Source organism: Falco cherrug, chromosome Z, assembly GCF_023634085.1.
Source record: "Falco cherrug isolate bFalChe1 chromosome Z, bFalChe1.pri, whole genome shotgun sequence".
Classification (NCBI taxonomy): domain Eukaryota; kingdom Metazoa; phylum Chordata; class Aves; order Falconiformes; family Falconidae; genus Falco; species Falco cherrug.
This window is the reverse complement of record NC_073720.1, coordinates 58,374,621-58,397,935: the sequence shown is the minus strand read 5'-3', so window position 1 is coordinate 58,397,935 and position 23,315 is coordinate 58,374,621. Positions and strand designations below refer to the sequence as shown.

General features: G+C 35.7%; 1 protein-coding gene across 10 annotated transcripts in view; it reads right to left on the bottom strand.

Annotated features, from left to right (window-relative positions):
• Window positions 1–991: 991 nt before the first annotated feature.
• The window catches only part of PPIP5K2 (diphosphoinositol pentakisphosphate kinase 2), a 42,139-nt gene continuing 19,815 nt past the window's right edge, over window positions 992–23,315 (bottom strand). Inside the window, exons 17-30 of one of the 10 annotated variants that reach the window (XM_055699809.1) lie at window positions 21,866–22,007; window positions 20,562–20,785; window positions 18,886–19,013; window positions 18,582–18,696; window positions 17,163–17,270; window positions 16,960–17,076; window positions 16,081–16,254; window positions 13,540–13,713; window positions 12,234–12,303; window positions 10,096–10,215; window positions 9,150–9,212; window positions 5,101–5,248; window positions 3,446–3,574; window positions 992–2,784 (exon numbers count right to left, since the gene is read on the bottom strand). In XM_055699809.1, coding sequence (XP_055555784.1) covers window positions 3,487–3,574; window positions 5,101–5,248; window positions 9,150–9,212; window positions 10,096–10,215; window positions 12,234–12,303; window positions 13,540–13,713; window positions 16,081–16,254; window positions 16,960–17,076; window positions 17,163–17,270; window positions 18,582–18,696; window positions 18,886–19,013; window positions 20,562–20,785; window positions 21,866–22,007 — 1,671 coding nt within the window. In that variant the 3' untranslated portion in view covers window positions 992–2,784; window positions 3,446–3,486. The remainder of the gene's footprint in view (window positions 2,785–3,445; window positions 3,575–5,100; window positions 5,249–9,149; window positions 9,213–10,095; window positions 10,216–12,233; window positions 12,304–13,539; window positions 13,714–16,080; window positions 16,255–16,959; window positions 17,077–17,162; window positions 17,271–18,581; window positions 18,697–18,885; window positions 19,014–20,561; window positions 20,786–21,865; window positions 22,008–23,315) is intronic. The other 9 variants (XM_055699806.1, XM_055699810.1, XM_055699807.1 and 6 more) reach the window with 9 other exon arrangements.

Below are 23,315 nucleotides of genomic sequence, written 5' to 3'. Positions count from 1 at the left end.
AGGGAACTTCAGAGCTGGAATACTGAGTCTTTGCTGATCCTGACGGAACTGTATTTGATTAGACCACAGGACTGTAACATTTAAAAAAGAATAATTAGAAACCTGATGGAGATAATACAGCATATGGTCTAGAGTATGCTGGATTTTATTGCTTTATTTATAGATGTTTGGCTATTTTTTTTCATTCAGAATCTGTTTTCCAAAGTAATACTCTCTCTGGACTGCTTTGTTATTACACCAGTTTTCATACCTCCATAGTCTTGATATGGATTCCTCCAAATCTGAACTGTGAAAGCACATCTGCTTTCTCTTTACAAATTTTACTTGCTCATATAATTATACAGAGAACTCAAATTTATGTCTTTATTATAATAAGGAAACATAAACCAGATAAAACAAGATTTAAAAATAATTTTAGGAGTTTTTACAAAAAGTTTTGGTCTGTTTGGTAATGATGCTTTATTTTTGAAGGAAATGCTAAATGTTTACTTGAAGTATGTTTCAGGGTGGTAGTATTTTGGGAGTTACAGTCATATTCAATTGATTTTCTGTGATTCTCTGACCTCTGTGAAAGCTGGTTGGAGTAGGATGTACAGTTCAAAATGTTTAATGTGAGACAGAGTCCAATTGTGTAAAGAAATTGGACTAAAATTAGGTTCAAATCAGCTCAGTACAGCCCACGTTCTGCCTCATTGCCAGATTAGTAATAGGAAACTGAAAAACACTCACAGCGGTTCTGTATTTAATGTTACCATTCTGCAACAGAAGGAAGCACTGCAGAATGTGTGGCTACCACTTACCTTTTGAGGAGTGATTACAGCATAAAATGATAAAACCTCCTTTCTTTTAAGTCATGTCCTTCACCACCAAGATAAATTTTGGGTTATTTGTATATTCATGGCTTATTTCTAAATTGTTTTCCACTAAGTCTACTGAGTGAACTACCCCATGTACTTCACACACTCTTAAAAGAAAAGAAAATGGATAGAAGTTGCCAGAGACTTTGTTTTTATTTAGGAGCATGTTAAAAAAAAAATTATGCCACAGCTTTGGTTGACTGGAATGATGTGCATACTTAAACAGTATTTTTTTAAAAATAGTAAACAAGTACATTCAATTGTGCGCAAGACCAACACTGTGAATAACACAATTACACTACAGAAAATGAAATGTTTTAAGTATATAGCTGTGAAACCCTTCATATTTTTGGTATTTAACCAGCATTTTTAGAATTAAGTCTGCTGAAGCCATTTCATGTGTGGTAAACACTGAAAACAGATCCTATGGAGAAATGAATGTAATTATAGTTGCAAGGGCTCTGGAGACGAGTAAGAGCCCTACTTAAAAATATTACTTGAAAGTGATGTGTTCTGCAATTTAAATGTGAAAGGAATTATCCAACTTGTAGTTTGTGAAATCTGTTATTAATAACCAGCCACCTGAACTTACAAAAGGGGACATTATTTTCATTGATTTGGGATAATTATGATTATTCAATAATTTTTCATGCCACAGATAAAAACACAAGAACTGCTGAGACTGGATGATTCTCTGCACAACCCAGTAACTCAGAGTTCCACTGACTTAATAATGCTTTTCACAGCTCTTATAAAAAAACCAACCAAAACCATTAAAGATTTCACATGAGAGTTGTTGCCAACCACCTAGATTGGAAGGAGAGAGGTATGAAAATTCCCAGGCTATGATGAATCCTGAGTATTTTGTAACAGTAAGCACTGAGTTCTGGTAGACCACAGTCTCTCTCTACTCTGAAGGGATGATAATAAAGCGTAGATGGAATATTTATTATTTTTAGGATAAACTTACTAGCAGACCAGCTGTAACCATTTCTCTTTTTACAAAACCTGCTTTTTAGTATCACCTTTTTGTAGAAACATATGGCAAGGCAAATAAAACTGTCTTTTTAGTAAACAAAAGAAGGTTATATGTTTTTATCGAAAAGACAGTTTTATCCACTGGATGATATACAGGTACCCGTATACAAGCATGTATACTAAACAACAAAAGAGAAGGTGTATTTGAATGTTACAGGTCTGATGTAAACACAGAATAGAAGTAAGAACAGTCAAAAGTGACAATACATTAACTCACTCCATCATGCCTAATTATTGCAGCATACATGATATAAAATAATTCAAGTGCAGAAAATATCTGCTTATCTTCGAAACCAGGCAAAAGTGATCTCTTTGGAAATGTAGTTAAACTAAAAAAAAAAGCTTCTAGCCAAGATGCATGTTACATTTCAGCCCACGAAAGAAATTCACTGGGAGATTATAAACTCCTGAAAATAGAAGCTTATAATAACAACAGACAATGCCTTTGTTACACTAATATCAACAGACCCACTGTAACACATACCACTGCATTGGTATTTTCTTTTTGTACAGGTTTACAGTAAATATTTGAAGACACTGAAGAGGTTCAGGTGCAGCTTTTCAACTAAAGGTGTGTATTTCAAATTGATATATATATTTCCTGAAATGTTTTAGAAAATAAGATATTTGACCTAAATATGTAGTGTGCACACTAGTTAACCACGTATAAACTTAAGTCTTACGTGCACTATGAACTGCAGACATGAATGGCTTTTGAAAGCTCAGTAATTTAGCTGAACACACGCTAATGAACTGTTTAAGAAGTTGCTTCCAGTTTTGTCTTATCAACTTCAATCCTTTTCCGAAAGAGTTTCACCACTAAATTCTACATCTAGTGAGACCTCTTCAAGAGACAGCTTAACATTAGAAACGAAAGACCCAGGGGCAGCTGTAAAGGTAAAGAAAAAAAGTATTAGGTTTTACACTTAAGAATATCCATGCTAAAAAGCATCAAAAGCAAGAAGAATGCAAGTTACCTAGCACAGAAACACACACAAAGTTACACTGTGTCTAATGAAACCAGAAACGCCATGTGATTTTTTTCTAGAGGCCCTCTAAACAGCACAACCATCCAAAAGCAGTGTAGCTGGCCAACAGTTCAGACTGAATATACTGATGATTGACTACATCATCATGTTACTGGCAGCTTTAGACAGAACCTGGTCACAGAACTCTATGGTATATGTTCAGAAAACATCTTGGAAATTCTGCCATTTGAATAAATAAATTTCCTTGGCTTGTCTTATGTGGGACAGAGCTGGAAATACTGTCATACTTCAAAACAAAACCCCATGAATTTTCAGGCCATAGAAATTCTTTCAAACACTTCAGAGCATAAGAGAAAGTAACTAGTAACACAGTTTTACTGCTAAAACTATTTGTGGAATGCTATTGAGTTCTCGTTGACCCATAAAATGACTTCACTTACATAGACAGGGAACATTAAGAAATAGCTGTGCTAAGAAATTATGTAATATGTAAGAAAGGATCCTACTGCTAGAAATAATGTAATCAAGTTAGCCATTCTGCCTCTGACAGAAGTTACTTACATAAGGATGGTTTCTCTATTGCTAGCCTTTCAGGCAAAGTTTCAAGTGGTGTTGGTTGAATTTTTGCAGGGGTATATGTATTTAAAGAAATTTTTCTTCCTGACAGTGGAATCATGTAAGTTGGAGAAGCTGAAATGGGGGTTGGGGATGGGTGAGAAAAGATACACATCATGAATAACAAAAATACTCTCACCTGAATAAAACGTCAAAAATAGCAGCCAAAGAACTGTGTATCTGTCCAGCAATATGGATGCCACACTCACACAATCTACAGCTCAGCTGCTGATACTGGACTCTAGTGTCAATACTTCAAAGCGTGAAACACAAATCTAAAAATCTCCCTTTTACCTCAGAAAGTGACACAGTAACTTCATGCTGATTAGGCAGCTGATCCAAATTTCAGTAACAGCTGCCTTGCCAGAAGACCAAAAACATTAGTTCTCATAGGTTATAAAGACTGCACTGGATTAGGCACTTGTCCAAAATGCCTATGGGAAGTGCATGAAATACATTATTCTCTAGATAACTTCCAAACGTAAGAAAGCAGAAGGAGAGTAAAGCACCTACGACCTCAGTTCTATCAGGTCTAATTTCCAACCACTTTTTCGCAGAAAGGTGACAACCAGACCACCACAGAAGTATGAGTTTTTCAGAAGTATTTTTTTGTCTTGTGTACTCTAAATTCTGATTTTGAAAACACATAAACTTCCTACCCAGTGTAACAAATAATTTTAAATAGCTGAGAACTTTAAAATACCTGTAGGCCTCCTTGAGGTTTTTTTCAGTAACATCACTTTTCTTAAATGGTTTATCTTCCTTCTCAGATATAGGAGGCCTATCCTATCAAATTAGCTGCCAATTAAAATCTGAACTGTATAAAACCAAAGTAACAGGGGGAAAAGGGAAAAATCCGATAACAGAAAGAAAAAGGAAAAATCCTAACAGCAAGGTAACCTTTGTATCAGTACTAGAAAGTATAAATTTTCTGATCAAAGCATGATTCTTTAGACATTTCCTCAGAAAGAATGATTTTCAGTCACCTGACACATGAATTATAAGCATCCTACTACGTGGTAAATCTGACCTAACTGAAACCATTTCCAAAGACACAGCAGTAGAATCACAATCTGAAGTCACCTTCCCAGAGACACGCACATGGATAGAATTCAGTTTGCATTTCTTTTCGAGATCCCTTAAAGATTACACATGCAGCAAAACCTACTAAAAAACTAAGTAACTGCAAGGCATTCCACAGGTGAAAGCCCAAGTAATACTGAAAGAAGCAGGAAATAACCGTTCTAAGATGTAAAAGGCAACACTGCTCTGCTGAGGCTACTGCCAGTACAACAGTATAAAGCTGAAAATACTGCATGCCCACTAAAAAGCATTCCTTGTAATTCAGCTCACAGTGTGGGCAGTATGGATAAATTCTCAATGTGAGGAAATAAACCCATTACGATTTCATTAAAACCTTAATTACTACCCCAGCTGGAGACGTTAATTCCATGAAAGTGTTCACACTGCAAAAGTTAAAATTATGGTTTATATACATCTTTCTTTTTTTTAAAAGCAGTATTCTTAGTTTACGTGTTAGCTGTAAAATACTGGAAAGATTAACGAAACAATATTTAACAATTTAAAGAGAAAATAATTACAAACTAAAATCAGTACATGTCTCCTGTGGATTTTCCCTTGATGGAGCAGCAACAGATGCAAGAAATTCATCCACCTGCTTCAGAGACAAGGAGTTGTGTAGCGTTTCCAAAGGGCAAATAGAAGGCACCATGGAATATAGTTCAAACCCTGAAAGAAAAATAATAAAAAGAAAAAAAGATTTCCAAACATAAGACAGGATTTAAGCTATTGTATAGACAAGTATTAAAGCATCATTAGAAGTACTTATTTTAAATCAGCACATGCAGACATAGTACTCTTGAAATCATGGACACCACATATTCCAGGAGTTGGAATAAGATGTGCCAATTTTCAGGGCATACTCAACTAAAGGTACCATGTAACATACCATGGGATACAAATCCCATGTACACATAAAGTGGTCTTCAAACTTTACAGCTGTGCTCTACTACCAAATCAGTTCATGAAAATAACTTTCCTCCAAGACATACTTAGGAAATCACTAAAAAAAACACCCCAAAACAACCAGTCAGGAAATGACAGGATTTCTCCTACTCATTCTGATACCTGCACAGCACTAAATAGGTAACTCATTCATGCAAGTAAAACAGGATAGCTATATTGTCAACTGTTAGCAAACAAGAGCTAAAAATGCTACAAATTCCAAGAAATAAACTGCAGAATCCACATTCTATCATCTTCAGTATTCCGCGAAAACAAACTGTTGCCTTCAATATCAAAAGAAAACCGCTGTTAGCACTTCTGTACCTTAAGGTTACATGTTTTAACTTTGTAAAACAGATTTACACCTACCTTTATGCATTTAAAAACAGTACTTAAAAGACTAGAAATTTAATATATTAGAACAGGTAAGTACAGCAACCCAAAATCTAAAAATTTATTGGACTCTGCTTTTCTGCATTAGTATTGATCATACACCAACCATGCATATCAATTATTACTAACATACTAAAAAGTATTTAAACTCCTTGGAAAAAAATCCCCTGCAGTTCTCTAAGGTGATGCAAGTTTGGTAACTCAATGGAAAGCTCTTCATCCAATTGCATTTCAGTAGAGGAAAGTATATCCATTAGTGTTTTCAACATACAGCTGTAACATTACAACTTTGCAAATCAATATTGTAAATTTACAGTGGCTACAATTTTAAGATTTCTAAATGAAGAAACAATAGTGAATGAAATAATGTTTAGAATTTCAGTTCAAGGTACATTTATTAGAGATAGCATTATGATTGTGAACTGTTCCCTCCCCTAAAATAATAAGCATCAATATTCCTGTGATATCCACTGTTCCCCCATTCACTCCCCATTTATTGTTTTGCATAGAGAAGGTAACTGAACAGAATTTCAGCCCTCAAATATCTGTATGTATACTTGGAACCACCTTGGCCATACTCAAATTTGAGGGACAGTTGCTTCAAATATACAGTCAACTGAAGTGTATTTATGTCAGCTTCACTTACATTACAAATAAAATGTTGCATTTCATGGAGACTTGGTCTTTATGTACAAAAGAAACACCACCACATACTTAATTTCTCTTTTCCTATAAAGGCAGTAGCTAAGCTTCAGTGTAAGCACTAAGATGTTTGGCATACATATTAATGTCCTAAATAACTATGCATGCATGCAAAGCGCAAACCCTTTCTTTGCATTACAATAAAATACAAGATTTCTCTTTACTTTAGTAAATAGTAAATAGTGACAGAATAGTCACTATCACTTGAATGAGGATTTATTTTTTTAATTTTGCCAAGAACATAGTGGGACAATGTCAGGTTAACTTTTTTAATAATACTGTTATAGTGCAGTTTTACTGGAGACTAAAAAGGAATTTCAAAATACACCCATACCCTTCAAAAAAAGAAAAGAAAACATTTTTCTTCTTTCAGGAATTTTCCCTCCATAGGCTTTTGTTCAGTTTTGACAATTCTGCCATCAGATAGCCATATCCCAGCATGTTGTTGTAGTATCTTTGCATCTAAGGGGTATGACTAAAAAGATACCCTGGAAATCTATCTGCAGTGTTTTATTTGAATATTTTATGATAAATATTTTATGATGTTATGAGAAATAGATTTGAATATTAATGATGAAGCCTGACAGTATCCCTTTTAAAAAGCTGTTTCTGTAAACTAACAGCCTTTGAGCTTAGGCTATCTTTATTCTTAAAGCACTGTCCTCATCAAAAGGCAAGACAATGAAAGGGTTAACGCAGCACCTCAAAAAGCCACCCTGCTGTCTTACATTTAGAAGCTATAGAGACATACCACTGGAGCCTAGAAATTCCACAGAGGAAATGGACCAGCACCTAAAGAGGTGTGGGTTCTGCAGAGGCCCAGAAAATAAGGTAAAGCACTGTCAGAAGATACTTGTTTCACCATGTTCCTTGAACTAAAGATGGGGGGTAGTCTGAAATGAGTTAAGAGGGTGTGGTAATAACATAAAAACCAAGAAAAAACAGAGTGAGAGGGACAAGGAGAATCAAAATGATAGTCCAGAGGACAGACAAAACAACATCAATGTTCTTATGTTAGTGGAGAACCCTTGGAAACCTGAAATATACTTAGGTTTCATAGGAGCATGCATTAATCTTGTAAAAGATGTGTGGTAAAACTGTATTAAATCAATCAGAACAATTAATGCATTCATTAAAAGCAATTTAGACTCTTTTTTAAAGAATGCAGTCACAAAAAGGTAGTGCTAAATGGAACATAAAGTAATCATATTAGATGCTGATACTAAAATGCAGCTCTTACTTTCTAACCTTTTATATTTTGGAAATACTTGGTTTGAATCTAAAGATTAAAAAATGGACTCCTAACTTCCCTATTTGGAACAGCACACTAGAATTGGCTGTTTAGATCAAGACTGTGTAGCCTCAATAGTATTAATTCAGCTTTACTATAGCAGTTTCCCTTCAAGAAGCACTGCAGTGCAAAAAGTCACTATGGATTCCAAATTAATGTAATAAAGGACTACTTCGCTTCTCAGCAAAGCCAAACAAAAACTCAGCCCTTTTTTTAACCTTGTTTCTAAGCGAATATATTTCGAATCTAACACAAAAATGCTGATGATTTCCACTGCAGTTTCAGTAATATCACCATCACTGTACTCAGCTAGCAGTCATATACACCTTAAAACTGCAATTAAGGAATCTGGAAAAGCTATGTTAAGATCTGGTGGATACTGAAGACAGTCTACTTTTCATGAACAGGATACATTTTGGGCCTATTTAATCATGTAGAAAGGTATGTACAAAATATTGTGCTAAGGAAGAAAAAGACATACCTCTGCCCTGTGTGTTAAACCAGACTTTTTTGTAACTATGGTAGACAGAAGACAAGTTAACTCTCACTCTTAAAGCTCAAGAGGTCAATGTAACCAACAGGCAGCAATCTTGCTGTGATTTTTAGTGCAATATTTAAGTAATTTGCACATCTGATGAACAGAGAAGTACGATAAGGTAAAATAAATTGTTGTCTGATGATAAATATAGCAATTTAGCAGGAATGGAACCAAAGCTCTGCTTTAGTTTTTTAACTTGGCATCACTTCAAGAAGATAGTCATAAATGCCAGTTGTCAATTCATTGATTTGTTTTAGAATCAGGAGGCTCAGGGAAACTCAGGATTTTAGAACCAGGAGGCTCAGCAGGAGCAAGACAAAGAAGCAGCAGCAGCTATCAAGAAGTGTATGTCCAATAAAGATCAGATTTAATTCTGGTTTTATCTTGTACCATACATTCTGATCACACAAGAAATTGGGGAGAATAATTTATTACAGAGATCATGACTAACAGTAGAACTTCAATTTTTTTAAGGATTTTTCTAAGGAATGAATTTTGATGTTGTATTTATACTAATGAATGGTAAAGAAGGGATTTAGGATATCTAATGATTACAAATATATTTGGAGTTGTGTTTGAAGTTAGGAACGACAGACGGCTGGATGATACTGTACACCCCGTGTTTGAAATAAAAATAAAAGGGATGAAGCAAGGAACCTTCTGTTTTTGTTTTTGTTTTTTAAAATAAAAGCAAAACGTACCATTGGTTGGGTGTCGAGCAAATGAGATAGAAAACCTTTTAACAGCAGAACCGCGTGTGGTGTCTGAGAAAGAGAAAAACAGGTACCTGAAATTTGTAACAGCTACCAAAAGAGGGACATTTTTAAAAAGGAAAGAAAGAACAAAAAAGAAAAGATGAGAAGGTATTAGAACTGAGTGGCATGCAGAGGGGACCAAGGAAAAGGGCTAAAATCTAAATAAGGGTTAAAAAGAAGAAATTTTGGATTGCTGGTAACTACTAGATGTGTAATGAAGTGTATGAAAACAAGCAGAATGAGCTGGTGATTCTGGCATACAAGGTTATATCAGGTTAGAGTAGAACACTGAGTAGTGAACTGGGGGGAAAACAGTATGAATACTGTTTCACCTCAGAGTTATAAAGGTGTGCTTTGGCATCTTTACAGTCTGAAATCGAGTGAGAGAGTTCCTTCTCTACCCTGGATTATCCAAAACTAAAAATCTCCTGCTCCATTGTAATCCAACCCCCACGGAAAAAAGGTCAGGAATCCTAAAATTTTCATTGTCAATACTTATTAGTTTATAATTTCTTTAATTCCTTGTATATGCTCCAAGTAATTAATTTCATTTCAAGATCAATATGTAATGATAAAACCTGAAGTTTAAAATGAAAAAATAATTTAAAACCTGAAATTTCAGCTTACTTAAAAAAATGCACTTCCTGAAATCTCCTGGCACGCATTACAAGTCTGTGAGCTCTAGTGTTCATTTCAAGACAGAAACACGAATTAACTATGCTATTAAGTTAAATATAAGCAAGCTACGGGCAATAAAGAAGCAACAGAAACTCAATTAATACTAAGGCAAAGGATTGTAGGATTCCATTAAAATCAGTAACCTAGGACTTATCTTTAGAAGTTTAATGTGGCACATGGGTTTGTGCGCGCATGTGCGAGAGTGTGCACATACCATCTATGAAGCCAGAAGAAGTCAGCTTTTTACGATGAGTACGAGCATAATCCTGTAGGTTAGGTGCACTTGAAGAACCCCCGAGCACTGAGGTGCTAAACAGGCCCGCACAGTGAGACCCTGATGGGAGTTAGAGAAAATACATACAACAACCAGGTGTTCGTCCATTCACATTGGGGACGCATGCAGCATGCAAGCACATGGCTCTTACCACACAAAAGGCAGCTTTTGGCAGTGCCTTGGACAGGTTCACAATATGCTTGTAATGTCAGAGTGGTACTTGTAGGCTGAAACTATCATAATTTATTGTGCTTCTACTCATGACACAGCACCCTTTGCTACATGTGCAAAGAGGGGACTGGCTTTAACAAAGTGAGTCCTTATCCTGTTTTCACTTTTGGTAAAGAAAAGTTACCAGTTAGCATCAATGTAAACATAACCAAAACAACAAAATAAAACCAAGATGAAGATGATATGAAAGTTGTGTGTTTTAAAACCAGCGGTTCTGAAACAAATATAAACTGGAAAAATACTGCTCATTGCTTTAATCCAAATCAACTTTTGAAATGTCAGACTGCAATGAAGTACTCATGCATTTCTTGAGCCTTAATATGGAAATCTTCCTCTTCTAACCCCAACAAAATGTTACCCAAATTGGAAATACTATATTCGTATTTCAGCTACCATAATTGACAGTAAGTTGAAAATACCTAAAAGTTCCATCAAATTTAGCTTGACTTCCTTTCCAGAGAAGACTTTTGTACATCTCCATGAAAGTGGGAGTACTTTTGTTACAACTCATACACTCCTGCCACTAGGATGGGAGTTTTAACGAATCACTGAAAGCCACAGACAGAAATATAAACATAATTTTTATAGCCATCTACCACAAATGAAATTTACGTACAACAATGAACAAAATGGAAAAAAATGTTGCATTTTTTTTCCTTTAGTTTTGACTACTAGTTGAAAGGAGAAGTGGTTTTTCACTCAGAACTTATCTTTTACATTTTAGATAAGTAGCAGCAGATTTTTTGTGAAAATCAACTCTCTCTTCAGGGATACTTCCTTTCATCACTTTTAATGACCCAGTGAGGGGAAACATTAGTAGCACATGTGACCAATCACAGGCAAGATAAATTGGTGCCAGGCCTGTGGCAAAAGCCTTTCACGCCAAATGTAATACCTTAACCTACACACAGAAATAGAACAACTTCCACAAGCCATATTGTGTCACACATTGGCAAAAGAAAAGTTATTTAACTTTAGCAAGCACACAATATAAACAAGAGCACCTGATGTATGCATTTTACTAAGGGAAAAATATAATAGGGAGAAAAGTATCACAGAAAGATTAGACATACAAAAAATACAATATTTACAAAGAAAGTAAAAGCTACTTCTAAGTCTATGCATGTAGCTTATGCATTTTTTACACTTCATTTTTCCCATGAAAAGACACACTTAAAAGAAAAAAATGCAATGTTGATTTACAGTAGTGCACAATTTCATGTTTTTACATACAAGACATGTATGCCTGTTTCAAAGAAGCAACAGAAAAGCACCACTTGAATTAAAAGAATTTGAAATAATTAATTGAATTATAGCATGATTCATTCCAATGCTGAAAGGAAGAAACTGATTTTAGGAGAGGGAATGTGTACAAAACCCCTGATATTATCAAGAAACTTGAGGTTTGTTCCCCATCCCCCTCCCCCTTGATGAAACAGCTTCAGTTCCATCAACTGCCCACAGTAGGAAAGGTTGATCTTCAAGAAAAGTGTTTTAACAGTTTCCAGTGCAGGCCGTTTCAATTCAAAGACTCTTGCAAAACCCAAAAGCTCAGACATGAATTACATTATCTTAAAAATATACTTTATGTTAAAAATGATCCTGTGTACCTGTTGTGACCAGTACAGAGTCAGTAGTGTGAACAATGTCAAATAGTTTTCTCTATTAAACTTTTGCTGCAGAAAAATTGCCCTGTTCATATGCAGACACTAGGCATATATTACTGGTAACATGTACTACGGGGTCTTGTTAACATAAAAGCTATTCAAAGAACGTACAACTGTACAGAACAATGGGCAGGTGGAAAGCTGCTAACATCAAACAAAATTTCAATTGTAGGCACATACCTAGACCACTCTGCTTTTGTTCCAGAATAGTTCTCGGTGTTCTTAAGTTACTATTGCTTTCTGATAGGACCTGGATATAAAAAACAGAAAAATAAGGGAAAGTAGAACAGCATCATGAAACATCCATTTAACTTGATACAGCAGCCTGTTTCAGACATACAAATGTTAATAAGCTGTATGATAAGTGTTAGTAAAAATATGTAAAGGAAACATGAAAGATCATGCAATATCCCCTTCTGAAGGGAGTCCATTTCACATATGAGTTCCTTGCAATGAAGTGGTGCAAAGCAAGCATTCAGAATGAGAAAGGACACAGACCAAGACCAATATGAGAACAGACATTTGAGACATTTTATTTCATTTTACCAAACGCACTCTCCTAAACTGCGCCTGTATTGAAAAAAGGAGGGGAGGGAAGGAAAGACAGACAAGCTATTGAGGACACCATACAATCACTGATCCATGCATGGGCTCAATCAGTGTAATCTTCAGATGCTCACAGCCTTTACTGATATAAACTTTTCCTATGTAAATAGTTTTAGAATTTTCCACAATAAAAAGAAATTATGAAAATTTTCAAAGAAAAAGGATATGGTTAACAGAACACCATCCATTGTTATACATGTAAACAATATTTTGACATACTAAACAATCTTTAGAACTTCACTCGTACTTCAAAAGAAAATTTACTGTTTCTTTTTTTTCCTGCCTTCCCCCCACAACATTTAGGAAAATCTTCAAAATATTGTACAAGTCAATGGATGATGTCCCGTGTTGGGAGTTTCAGATACCTCCAGATACAGAAGGCGAGAATTATTAGTGCTAGAGTTTTTTCCCTGCAATAGTTAATACCAGGCCACTGAAAATATGATATATGCAAAACAAGTTTTGAATAGCAGTATGAAGTACCAAATAATTATTTGAAATGGTATTGGTTGCAATTATTAAAAAAAAAAAAGTTTTTCAATTTACCTACCACCAAATTAATCAATGCTGTTTTTAAAGTCTTAAAGGACAACTAAACCAAAGCAGAAGTCTGTTTCATTAGAGAGTAGACTAAGTCTTTTTTACTGTGATAACATTTGTAATTCCTATAAAGAAACCAAATTTTTAGGAAAATGTATGGCACATTTAGTGGAAAAACATGCACTTGCTCTTTTTCCCCCCAAACATTCTCGGGAACTGATTTTAACAAGTGGACAATTTCCTTCAAACATAATCCATAACAAGGGATTAGATGTCCTTAAAGACAGTTCGTTGTTGCTTGGAATGCATAATAATGTTTAATGAAGTAAAGTTTAAAAACCTGTTGCCATGAGCCAAAAATACTGGATGTGAAAGCCAATGATTTAGGGGAGACAGGGGAAGAAGTGATTTGTTCCCCTGATCTGCGTCTTCGACGCCCAGTACCCACACCACTGGTGTAATGCAGCCAGGTACCAATACACTCTGGGCTAGACACACTCAGGGGGCTCTCTTCCTGGAAGTGAGAAAGGGGGCAAAAAACAGCAAAGCATGCAAAGTTAGATTCAACAGAGCCAAATGAACAGAAAAGAAAAAAACCCACTCTGCTTGCACCCTTTTATGTACTGCTTTTAAAACTATTAAACAGCAAATAGGGAAGATTAATAGTACAATATTAGGAACTTAATAGTTCCACTTCAATCTTTTCATCCAATTATATCTTTTAATATAACACTTTAATCAAATTTCTGGTAGACTAGTTATTAGACATGAGAGATAAGGAATTCTTATCAATAATTGATTTATAATTTTAAGAATTTCTCACATGTTGGAAACAGAACATCTGTTATCCTTGACACACTGTTTAATAGTTTTCCCCCTCTAAGTACATTCAACTTTCCTATTTATTACTTAAAAGTTTTCATTTCTAGCCTATAACCTTATCTGAAAGACTCTTCATTTTTAGAACTGCTTTTCAGACTTTACAGCTGACTCACTGGTAGTAGCACCAACCTGACTGGTAATAGTTTTCCAACCTCAAAAAAGCCCTAAAAATTATCTGATGGTGGACACCTATTAAGACTTCAAGGGAGGACAGTGTCAGGCTAAGAGTCTCCCATTTCCTACATCATTACGTATCATTAGCAATCAAGTTTTTTAGCAATACATAATTTGGTTTTCAACGCCAATGAGCCTTACTTTCACGTTTTACCGTTAGAACTCTGCTTTTTTTTTATTTTCATGACTCAATCAGTTGCAATTATTCTGCAAATATTGCTGACTACGCCCCAGATTAAAACTTCCATGTAATCTCACACCTGACAGTGTGCTTTCAAGTAAATGGACACAGGTGAAGAGAGAAATTCCCTTACAGGAAAACAAACCAAACCAAAACAAAAAGGTTCAAGGCAGTTGCAGTTTAAGTTGTAATGACTGTCTTTAAACACTTCAAAATACCTTTTGGTTTAAATATTCCAAATACTGGTTTTGCAGATTTCAGTAGGCCAGATGAAACCTCCAATTTTATTTTTTCAAAAACCTTTCATAGTGTATGTTTTCTTTGTATCAGCTATTTTCTTCCAGCAAATAAACAAGCACTGAATGCTAAAACACATCTATCTGAACATAATATAAAGCTATACAGTCAAAATTTAGCTATTCATGTTATTGATACCTTTTGAAAGTAACTTCTATGTAATTTACAACAATGAAAATGATTAAAAGTTTGAAGTAATAGACTATTAAGTTGTGTGTATGTGAACTCATAACTAGGAGGGGAGTTTGCATGATCATAGTGAAAACAGCTTTTAAAAATAAAAAAATACTGATGTTGTGAGCATTTGTTTATGATAAAACTTGGAAATAGAAAATGTAAGACATTGACATTTATTATCTCTGTTAATTTATGGAAGTCATGTGAAGTTATACAGATATCCTTATAGAAGGGAACCATGCATCTTTTTCTCTCCACACTACCAATAACCAAGTTACTTGCAAATCTGTAATACTTTCATTGCACACAAACAGCCCATTCCCAACACAGATATGAAAGGAAAAGCTTTTGGTGTGAATCTTCATTTCTGATGGTTTTAAGCAACTGAAAATGAGGCAATAAGAAGCTGTTAGTCTGCTCCTAGCATTAATATCACAGAAGTGCCACTATGCACCATCTGAAGCTTTGCCACTCAACCACAGAAATGGTATCAGTGATAATGCCGTGCATCCTGCAACCCCCGTGACATTAAAGCTGTGTCTGTGAAGCACACCTACATGTCATGGCCTTCAAGACAGGAGGAGACTAGACTGTTCAAGATGTGATCTAAAGAATTAATGAAGCACAAACCCCACCCACTTAAAAAAAAGCTTCCAGTTTATTCTCTTACCTTCAAATGCTTGACAAGTGGAGTTACTTTCACTCCACGTGAAAGCAAATACAGCAGAAGACATGTCTCTCACCTTCTGTACCTCCCCTACCACCCCCAATCCCAACATTCCCTCTCAGCATGATCACCCTGAAGGTTTAATTCCCAAGAGCAGCTGTCTTGTAAGGGTGAATACAAAATAATGTAAGTTAGTTTGAAGATGTAGGTTTAGATTGAAAAAATCTTCATTTTCAGGTATCAGCTTTTCTAAAATGTCTTAAAAAGAAAAAAGGAAATAAGTCTTATCACAAAATAATAATTCATTTAGGAAAAAAAAATTCCTTCAGACAAAATTACTGCCATGGAGGATTTCCCATAGAATAAGAGCAACCCTTTTGTGAGACATAACATCATACTGGTTCTGTGTAATCAAAAGCAGAATTACATCTGGTTTTGTTTTATTAAAAGTAAGCAAAAGTCATTTTCTGTGAAAAGACATTATCTGGAACATAAACACTTACTTCAACAGAACCAATCTTCCTGGATCTTGGAAGGGGTGACTTTCTGTGTATGTGAATTGGGTCTGAAACCATTGGCTTGAACATCACTACTGACCGATCTGCTTCATCTCTCTTAGGAGCGTGTGCCTCCTCATCACTATCATTTCTGTGAGAGGTTTTCCTTGAGCCTTCATTCTACAAACAATACATGATTAATTTTTAATTTAGCTGCACACCTTGCAACTTGCAGACAGAAGTGGCTGTTAAATAAATCTTCTGTGAAAACATAAAGCAAGCTGATGTTAAAAATACAAGATGTAAATCAAGTATTACTGAACAAATTGCTCTAGACTATGTGTATTTGCTCCTAACCTGCCACATTATGATAGTGTGGTTCTAATTAACCACATTGCTCTGGCTGCATAGTAATATAATAAAATGCTGGCCCCACTAGTCAATAGAAGATTTCCAGTCAAGCTCAGCTTTCATTCATTTCTCAAAAAGGAGGTGGTAACTCCACAGACCCACCCATACCTCTTTGAAAAGTAAGTCTTTCTTCAACAATCAGTGTTCATAAACATGCCAAAATGCCTTACTTTAACTGAGTTGCCAGATATCATTGATGTGATACTGATGTTGGTACCACTTTTCTTACAATGAGTATTTCGTATTTCTAGCAAAAGCTCTGGCAAAGCCATAGGAGGACCAAATTACTTGTGTCCATTACCTCAGTGTCCATTCAAAATGGAACAATGCATCGGGACTGCCCATATTTTACTAAACATTTTTCTACCAAGACAAAAATCACATTTGTATTTTTTACCAAAAAAATTGCCAGTGTTTATTTTAGGTATGTCTGCATCCAGAACTTCTGCTTTAAAGAAAAGGCCTAATTATTACCTCTCTGGAGGCAGGTCTGTATCCATATCCAGCTGGTAAATTTTTATCTTCCTCACAGCCTTTGGCTCCTGGACTAAAGTGTAGCTCTACATGAAAACGTTCTTCTGAAGAAAGTTCCTGAAGGAAAATTATTAAGTAGGTTTATACTTTAATACACAGCTTAGCACGACTTGTTTCTGAAGAGATTTATCCATTTTAAATACCTTGTTTGGATCCTCATAAAGCATGATAACAATCTGTGTCATGTAATTCAGTTCATTGACAACATTTAAATAATCCATAGCTCGTTTCCATTGTTCATCTTTTGATTCCTTATGAAGAGGGGGGGAAGAGGGGAAAAGCAACAAATAAAAACCAGTGATTTTCTTTAAAAAGACTGTTAGTTTCCCTTTTTCCCCATTTACATGGATTTTACATACAGACTAGAAGCACAAAGCTTTTCACAGCTAAGGAAAAAACAGATACAACCAGAAAAAAAAAGTGACTTATCAAATGAATGAAAAGTTGAGATCAGAACTTTTCATACTTTATTTCAATGTACCTTTCATGTTCTTTCACAAATGATGATATATGTCTTGTAGACAGAGACACTATTTTAAACTCTCCTGATGGCAAATGTTAATCTTGCAATAAACTCAGTTCAGCTAGTATACTGTGGAAAATGTTTCTAGATATTGCTCTGCCAGTCAAACAGAGTAAATGAAAGCTTCTAGTATGTAGATGAAATAAAACCATCACATCCCAAACTATTTAAAATGAGTATTCACCTATTTTCATGCTCTAGAAAAAATACTTCAAAGAAAACTTAAAAGTTTATCAGCCTAAACCTAGGAATGTATCTGCTGTAGCATATGTCACAGAGGTCTAGGATTAAAAATGCTTTTTGCCATCAGTGAGTTTAGTCATCTATTACCAGAAGAAAGCACGTCAATACAACCACTTAGAAAGTTAGTATATTAATCCAGCTCTATCTTAGAAGCAGCTGCATAGGCTTTGTAGTGCTGCGTTTAGCCTCTCCAAGAGCTCAGTTAGGTCATTTCTGAATCTACAGATCTTGTATTTTTTAGTCCTTTGTTTCAAAGCCAATCAGATGGAGAATAACGCACCTCCTTCAAGGTATTCTATGACAATGTAGGAAAGTAAGAGAACCCACTGAACAGGAGAAACTTCGCATGACATGAGCCTTCTTCAGGTCAGGTAGGCAGGTCTTGACAATATGCCAATGGTCAAAAATAAGCAGCCAGTTCAAAAGTAAATTCAAGAGAACCCCAAATGATAACTTGAAGGAAAGAGAGTTACAAGAATTACAGGTGGCAATGTAAGACAAAAGAATGGGTTATCTGCCCTTTTAAAGCCTCTTTGAGACCATAACATATACAGCTGATAACACCAATGGAAGTCAGCATCACTTCAAAGGGCGTGCTGATTTCCACTAATGTGAACACCAGCAATTTGAAATATGTCTCTGCATATACAATAGGAAATCAATTGTTTAAAAGTGTGATAGTTTTCAAAGTCACTTAAGAAAATTAAGATTCCAATTAATACAGTCTTAGTTAGATTGAGTCCTTTTGGTTCCTTTAAAAATATCACAGCTTTAACGGGAAAAGTGTTCAACTTACATCACATAAGGCACCATAACGAAGGGTGGACAACAGGGAGTGGACATGACTCTCGCTGGTGAAATACAGCCGTGTACGAACATGGCGTTCAGGGGACATAACACCCCTGGAGTAACTTGAAAGAAAAAAAACCCACTTACTATCCCATAAGGAGATGTGTGCCTATTTTAGAGAAAGCTGTCAACAAATAATACTTATAAAATTACTATGAGCTAGTAGGACATTCCAAATATGAAAGCTATGGAATACTTCCATTAAGTATTACAGAAATTAATGTAACCATGTAAAAAAATAAAAGACTTACAGAGGGTGGAGCTTATTTACAGTATCATCATCTTGAGTTCTCTGAAGGTCAGAACGGATTTTTCTAACGAGGGGAGTACAGTAACCTTTGGCAATCTCTAGTTTCTCAGCCTTAGAAATACCATACTCCTGTGTAAGAACAAAGTGACTTTCAAAATTCAGTTAAAAATGAAAATACCTTCTAATTCAAAGCTTGTATATTGAAGCTGATTAGTCATCTATTAGTTTGCTCTCGTTGCAAACTGTTTCGTTTAATGTTTTTATTACATTTGATTACTGATGTCTCTTCATGTAACAAGTGGTTTGCCTTTTTGCTGTTTGATTTCACACAGAGAAACAGTTTTTAATTCACTAGTCAAACCACAAAAGTGGATCCACCTTCTGGTATGATGAAGCTCTTTTCCTTAAGCAAAACATCTAGGGAACTATTCCTCCTCCCCACCCCACATTTACATATCTATGATGCATTTCATCTCACCTGATTTCATGTAATTATTTTTTTTTTAAGTCATTAAAGAAACAGACACATTACCTACTTAATATGTCTATCTTAATTTGGGATAAACCACCCCACAGATCTCCTATTCTCCTCAAATAATACTGAAAATGTTCGTTAAATACAACCAGAAAATAATGTATCTGTTACAGTATCTACAGTATTTAAAAATTTGCTCTTCCAGAAGCTTCATGGGTTATGCTGCATGTGATATAAAAGCACTCTCATCATTATGATGGATCTTCTGGTTACCCAAGAAAGCAAAGTGCGCACTTTTCCTTTGCATTATGTAGGCTTATCAAGCTTTCTTTGTTTTTCTTCCTTCACTATATGTTGGAAGTTTCTTCCTTCACTATTTTACCTGCTCTTCTCTAACACTGTAAAAAATTTAAGCTTAACAGGCCCACATAACACTACACATACTTAGTATCATTGCTGGTTTTGCCCTCCTTGCTGTCAGGGACTGTGAGAAATGGGGAGAGAAAGAATTTCCCTCACTGAATACGATATGGAGAACACCTCCCTTACAACAGTGCTCTGTAGCCACAGGGACACCTGGGGAAAGCTTTCATCTGGTTCTTTCCTGTTATCACAAAACAATTTCACGTCCTGCAGCCTGTAACATTTTAGAGCTAACTTGAGTGGTATATGGAAGTGTAACTTGTACTGTTTTCTGGCCTGAAATTCTACGAAACCTAATGTATACATTTTTATCAGGGAGTGTTAGCAGCCTGAAGCAGGAGAAAGGTCTTTTAAAATTTAAATTGCTTACGACAAGTGAAATTAGATGGGGATTAACAATGTAATTTGCAAAGACCCTGAAAATGAAATTTTTGGAAGCAGAAAGAATGAAATTAAATGCCATTTCAGAATACACAGCTGTGCACAGAGGCACCGCTTAAATCTGTGAAGAATGGCTGAGATGAACCACTTTTAATACACTGCAGTAAAGGAAGCAGACATGTTACACAGTTCAAGTTGCTACCAAGATTTTCTTTGAACACAGTTTGATGAATCAAATTTTTCATACCAAAAAATGATCAGCTTGCTACTAGAAAATAAGTAACGTTAAAGACTTCTATTACTGCAAAATACAGAAGACTTCAATAGGAAAGACAGAGTACATGTTTTCATTAAATTTGAAAAAGCAGTTATTGTATATAATAACTGAAAATGCTTACCTGAGGGATCACAATGTCAGCTAAAGCCTTTGAAAGCCTGTATAATTCCATTGTGTTTTCTAATTTTAAGGAGCCATTGTGCTGCACATCATATTTTATACAGTCGTAAATATCAGGAATTTTGCTAATATCGTATCTTCCATTTTTTGTTTTAAAGTCTTTTTCCAGCTTGGCCCACCTACGCAGCATCAGTTCAAGGGTTTCACTGTGGTACAGCTGAATATCTGGATAGACACGTATCTCCATAAGTAATCAAGACCATCCAAGTAACAAAAAGGAAATTTTAATTGTATGGTAGTAACAGTTGAATACAGAGGGATAAAAGGGATCAAATAAGTTAACTGCGTTACTTCTTAGAGGGAACAGATGTGCATATGGTAAATTTTACTGCTGAAAGCATCACAGCTACATAGCTACATTAAGCTCGTTTAAAGCTTCACTGCAGAAATGCACCGCCAGCCCTTTAAACAAAGCTACAGCACCAAGAATAAGGCATCCACAGCACAGATCAAAAAAGCAACAAAAGCAACAACAACAAAAAAAGCCGTAGGAAAATTCTAGGAGGCAGGAAAAGGAGCAGGCCATCATCTCTGTTTCAGAACAGACCACACACCTTATTTGTCTCTTTCCTGCATGTGTCAACAGCAAGACCCAAGAAACTGGTAGAAAGGATGGATTATCCCCATCCCAGGACATCGGATTAGACTCAATAGACAAAACCCACCAAGACCATGCACAGGTGACACTTGTACTGCTCAATCTTAGGACAGAAGCTGTTTGCATACTATACACTGCAGGCAACACTGAGAGCAAATATTACAGTATTTAGTTAGTATCAAAAAACCACTGTGGTCACTTCATGCTCCAGTCTTCCTGCACCACTGGTTCACCATCATTAATACTGAACATCACTGTATGCATTACTACTGCACATCTTACAGCAAGCAACAGATCTTCACCAAAGATTCTTAAATATAAAGATGTACGTATGTAACTTAGCTTTAGTACCATCTGCTTTTCTTATTACCTTTGTGGACTGCTGAGTTTCAAATAACTAAGACAACAATTTATGCAAACATTTGAGGACTACCCTGAACTTCGGAACATCAAAAAGCTTTTACCTGTAATACGACCATGAGTTTCTCCTGCTTTTTACTTTAAAATTATGCATGTGGAAACAGACTGTGAAAATCCTTAACTCAATTCAAGTTCTGCTAAAAGCGTATTTAATGAAGTTATGTTACAATTCTCTCTCAGATGTAAACAAGAGGAACTAAATAGAACTACAAAAATGTTTTAAGTACCTGCAGACTTTGGATCTTCCATTCTTTGCCTGATCTGAGAAGTCAAGCTCTGGATCAAGGAATAGACCTTGTCACATGTCTTTACAGGATTTTTAATAACCTGCATTGATTTTATCAATGAGATGCTTCCAGATGGAGTAAGCTGCAATTTGAGATAAACACAACATTATCCAAATAAACTGACTAGATTTAAAAGAACTGGGGAGGTATTGGAGGAAAAACATTCAAGCAGGGTGGTATTAAGTTTTGAAACCACTTCTCAATTATCTACTCTATTTGAGGCATTAAGAAAAGAAAATACATCAAAAGGTAGTAAGATTTACTAGAGGTTCAGAGGTGACAAGAAATTCATAGGGTAACTAATTCTGTACAGTAAAAACGACTAGTATCAGGAGTCCTAAAACTCTCTTTTTGTTCCAAGAAAGGAAAACTGGAAAGACAGTGAAAACTTTGAACATATTTAGCTACTTTCCAGAACTTCCTTTCAAGTAACTACTGTATTCAAAAGCTTACAAAAAATTCTGTAAGAAATGTCATCATTAGGCTACACACATCACAAAAATTTTATTTAGCATAACTGGAAGGAAGAACCAGATTTGCAACAGTAACTGATACCTGAAAAAAAGTTTGTCTCTTCCTGGTTTAGGTTTTTGTTTCTATAGGACTGCAGCACACAAACACAAACAAAAAGAAACCCTTTAAATGCACATATATCAAGAACACACAAGATGTCCTTAAGAGCTGACTTAGAAATTGTAGAAGCTACAAATTGTCACCATCAAGTTGAGTGTCACTAAAACAATACAGTCAATATCCATGTAAGTGAGACTCAGCCTCATTTTTTCAGAGAAGTCTGCACTATCCAAAGGAAGCTCTCCTGCTTTTGGCCAGGATAGACTTAGTTCTCTTTCTAGTAGCTGGTATAGTGCTGTGTTTTGGTTCTGTGCTGAAAACAGTGTTGGTAATACACAGATGTTTTAGTTCTTTTTAAGCAGTGTTTACACTAAGTCAGAGACTTCTCAGCTTCTCACTCTGCCCCACCAGTGAGTAGGCTGGGGGGCACAAGAAACTGGGAGGAGACGCAGCCAGGACAGCTGACCCCAACTGACTAAAGGGATATTCCTTATCACATGACATCATTCTCAGCACATAAACTCTCCTGGAGATGGCTGAATACCTGCCTGACAACGGAAAGCAGTGAATGAACTTGTTTTGCTTTGCTTGCATGCGTGGCTTTTGCTTTACTTATTAAACTGTCTATATCTCAATGCACAAGTTTTCTCACTTTAACTCTTCCAATTCTGTTTCCCATCCCACCCGGGAGAGTGAGTGAGTGGCTGTGTGGTGCTTAGCTGCTGGCTAGGGTTAAAACAACAACATAAGCAAATTACGATATCAAACAACAATTGACATACATTTCACATATCTATTTGCACTTTCCCCAGTTTCC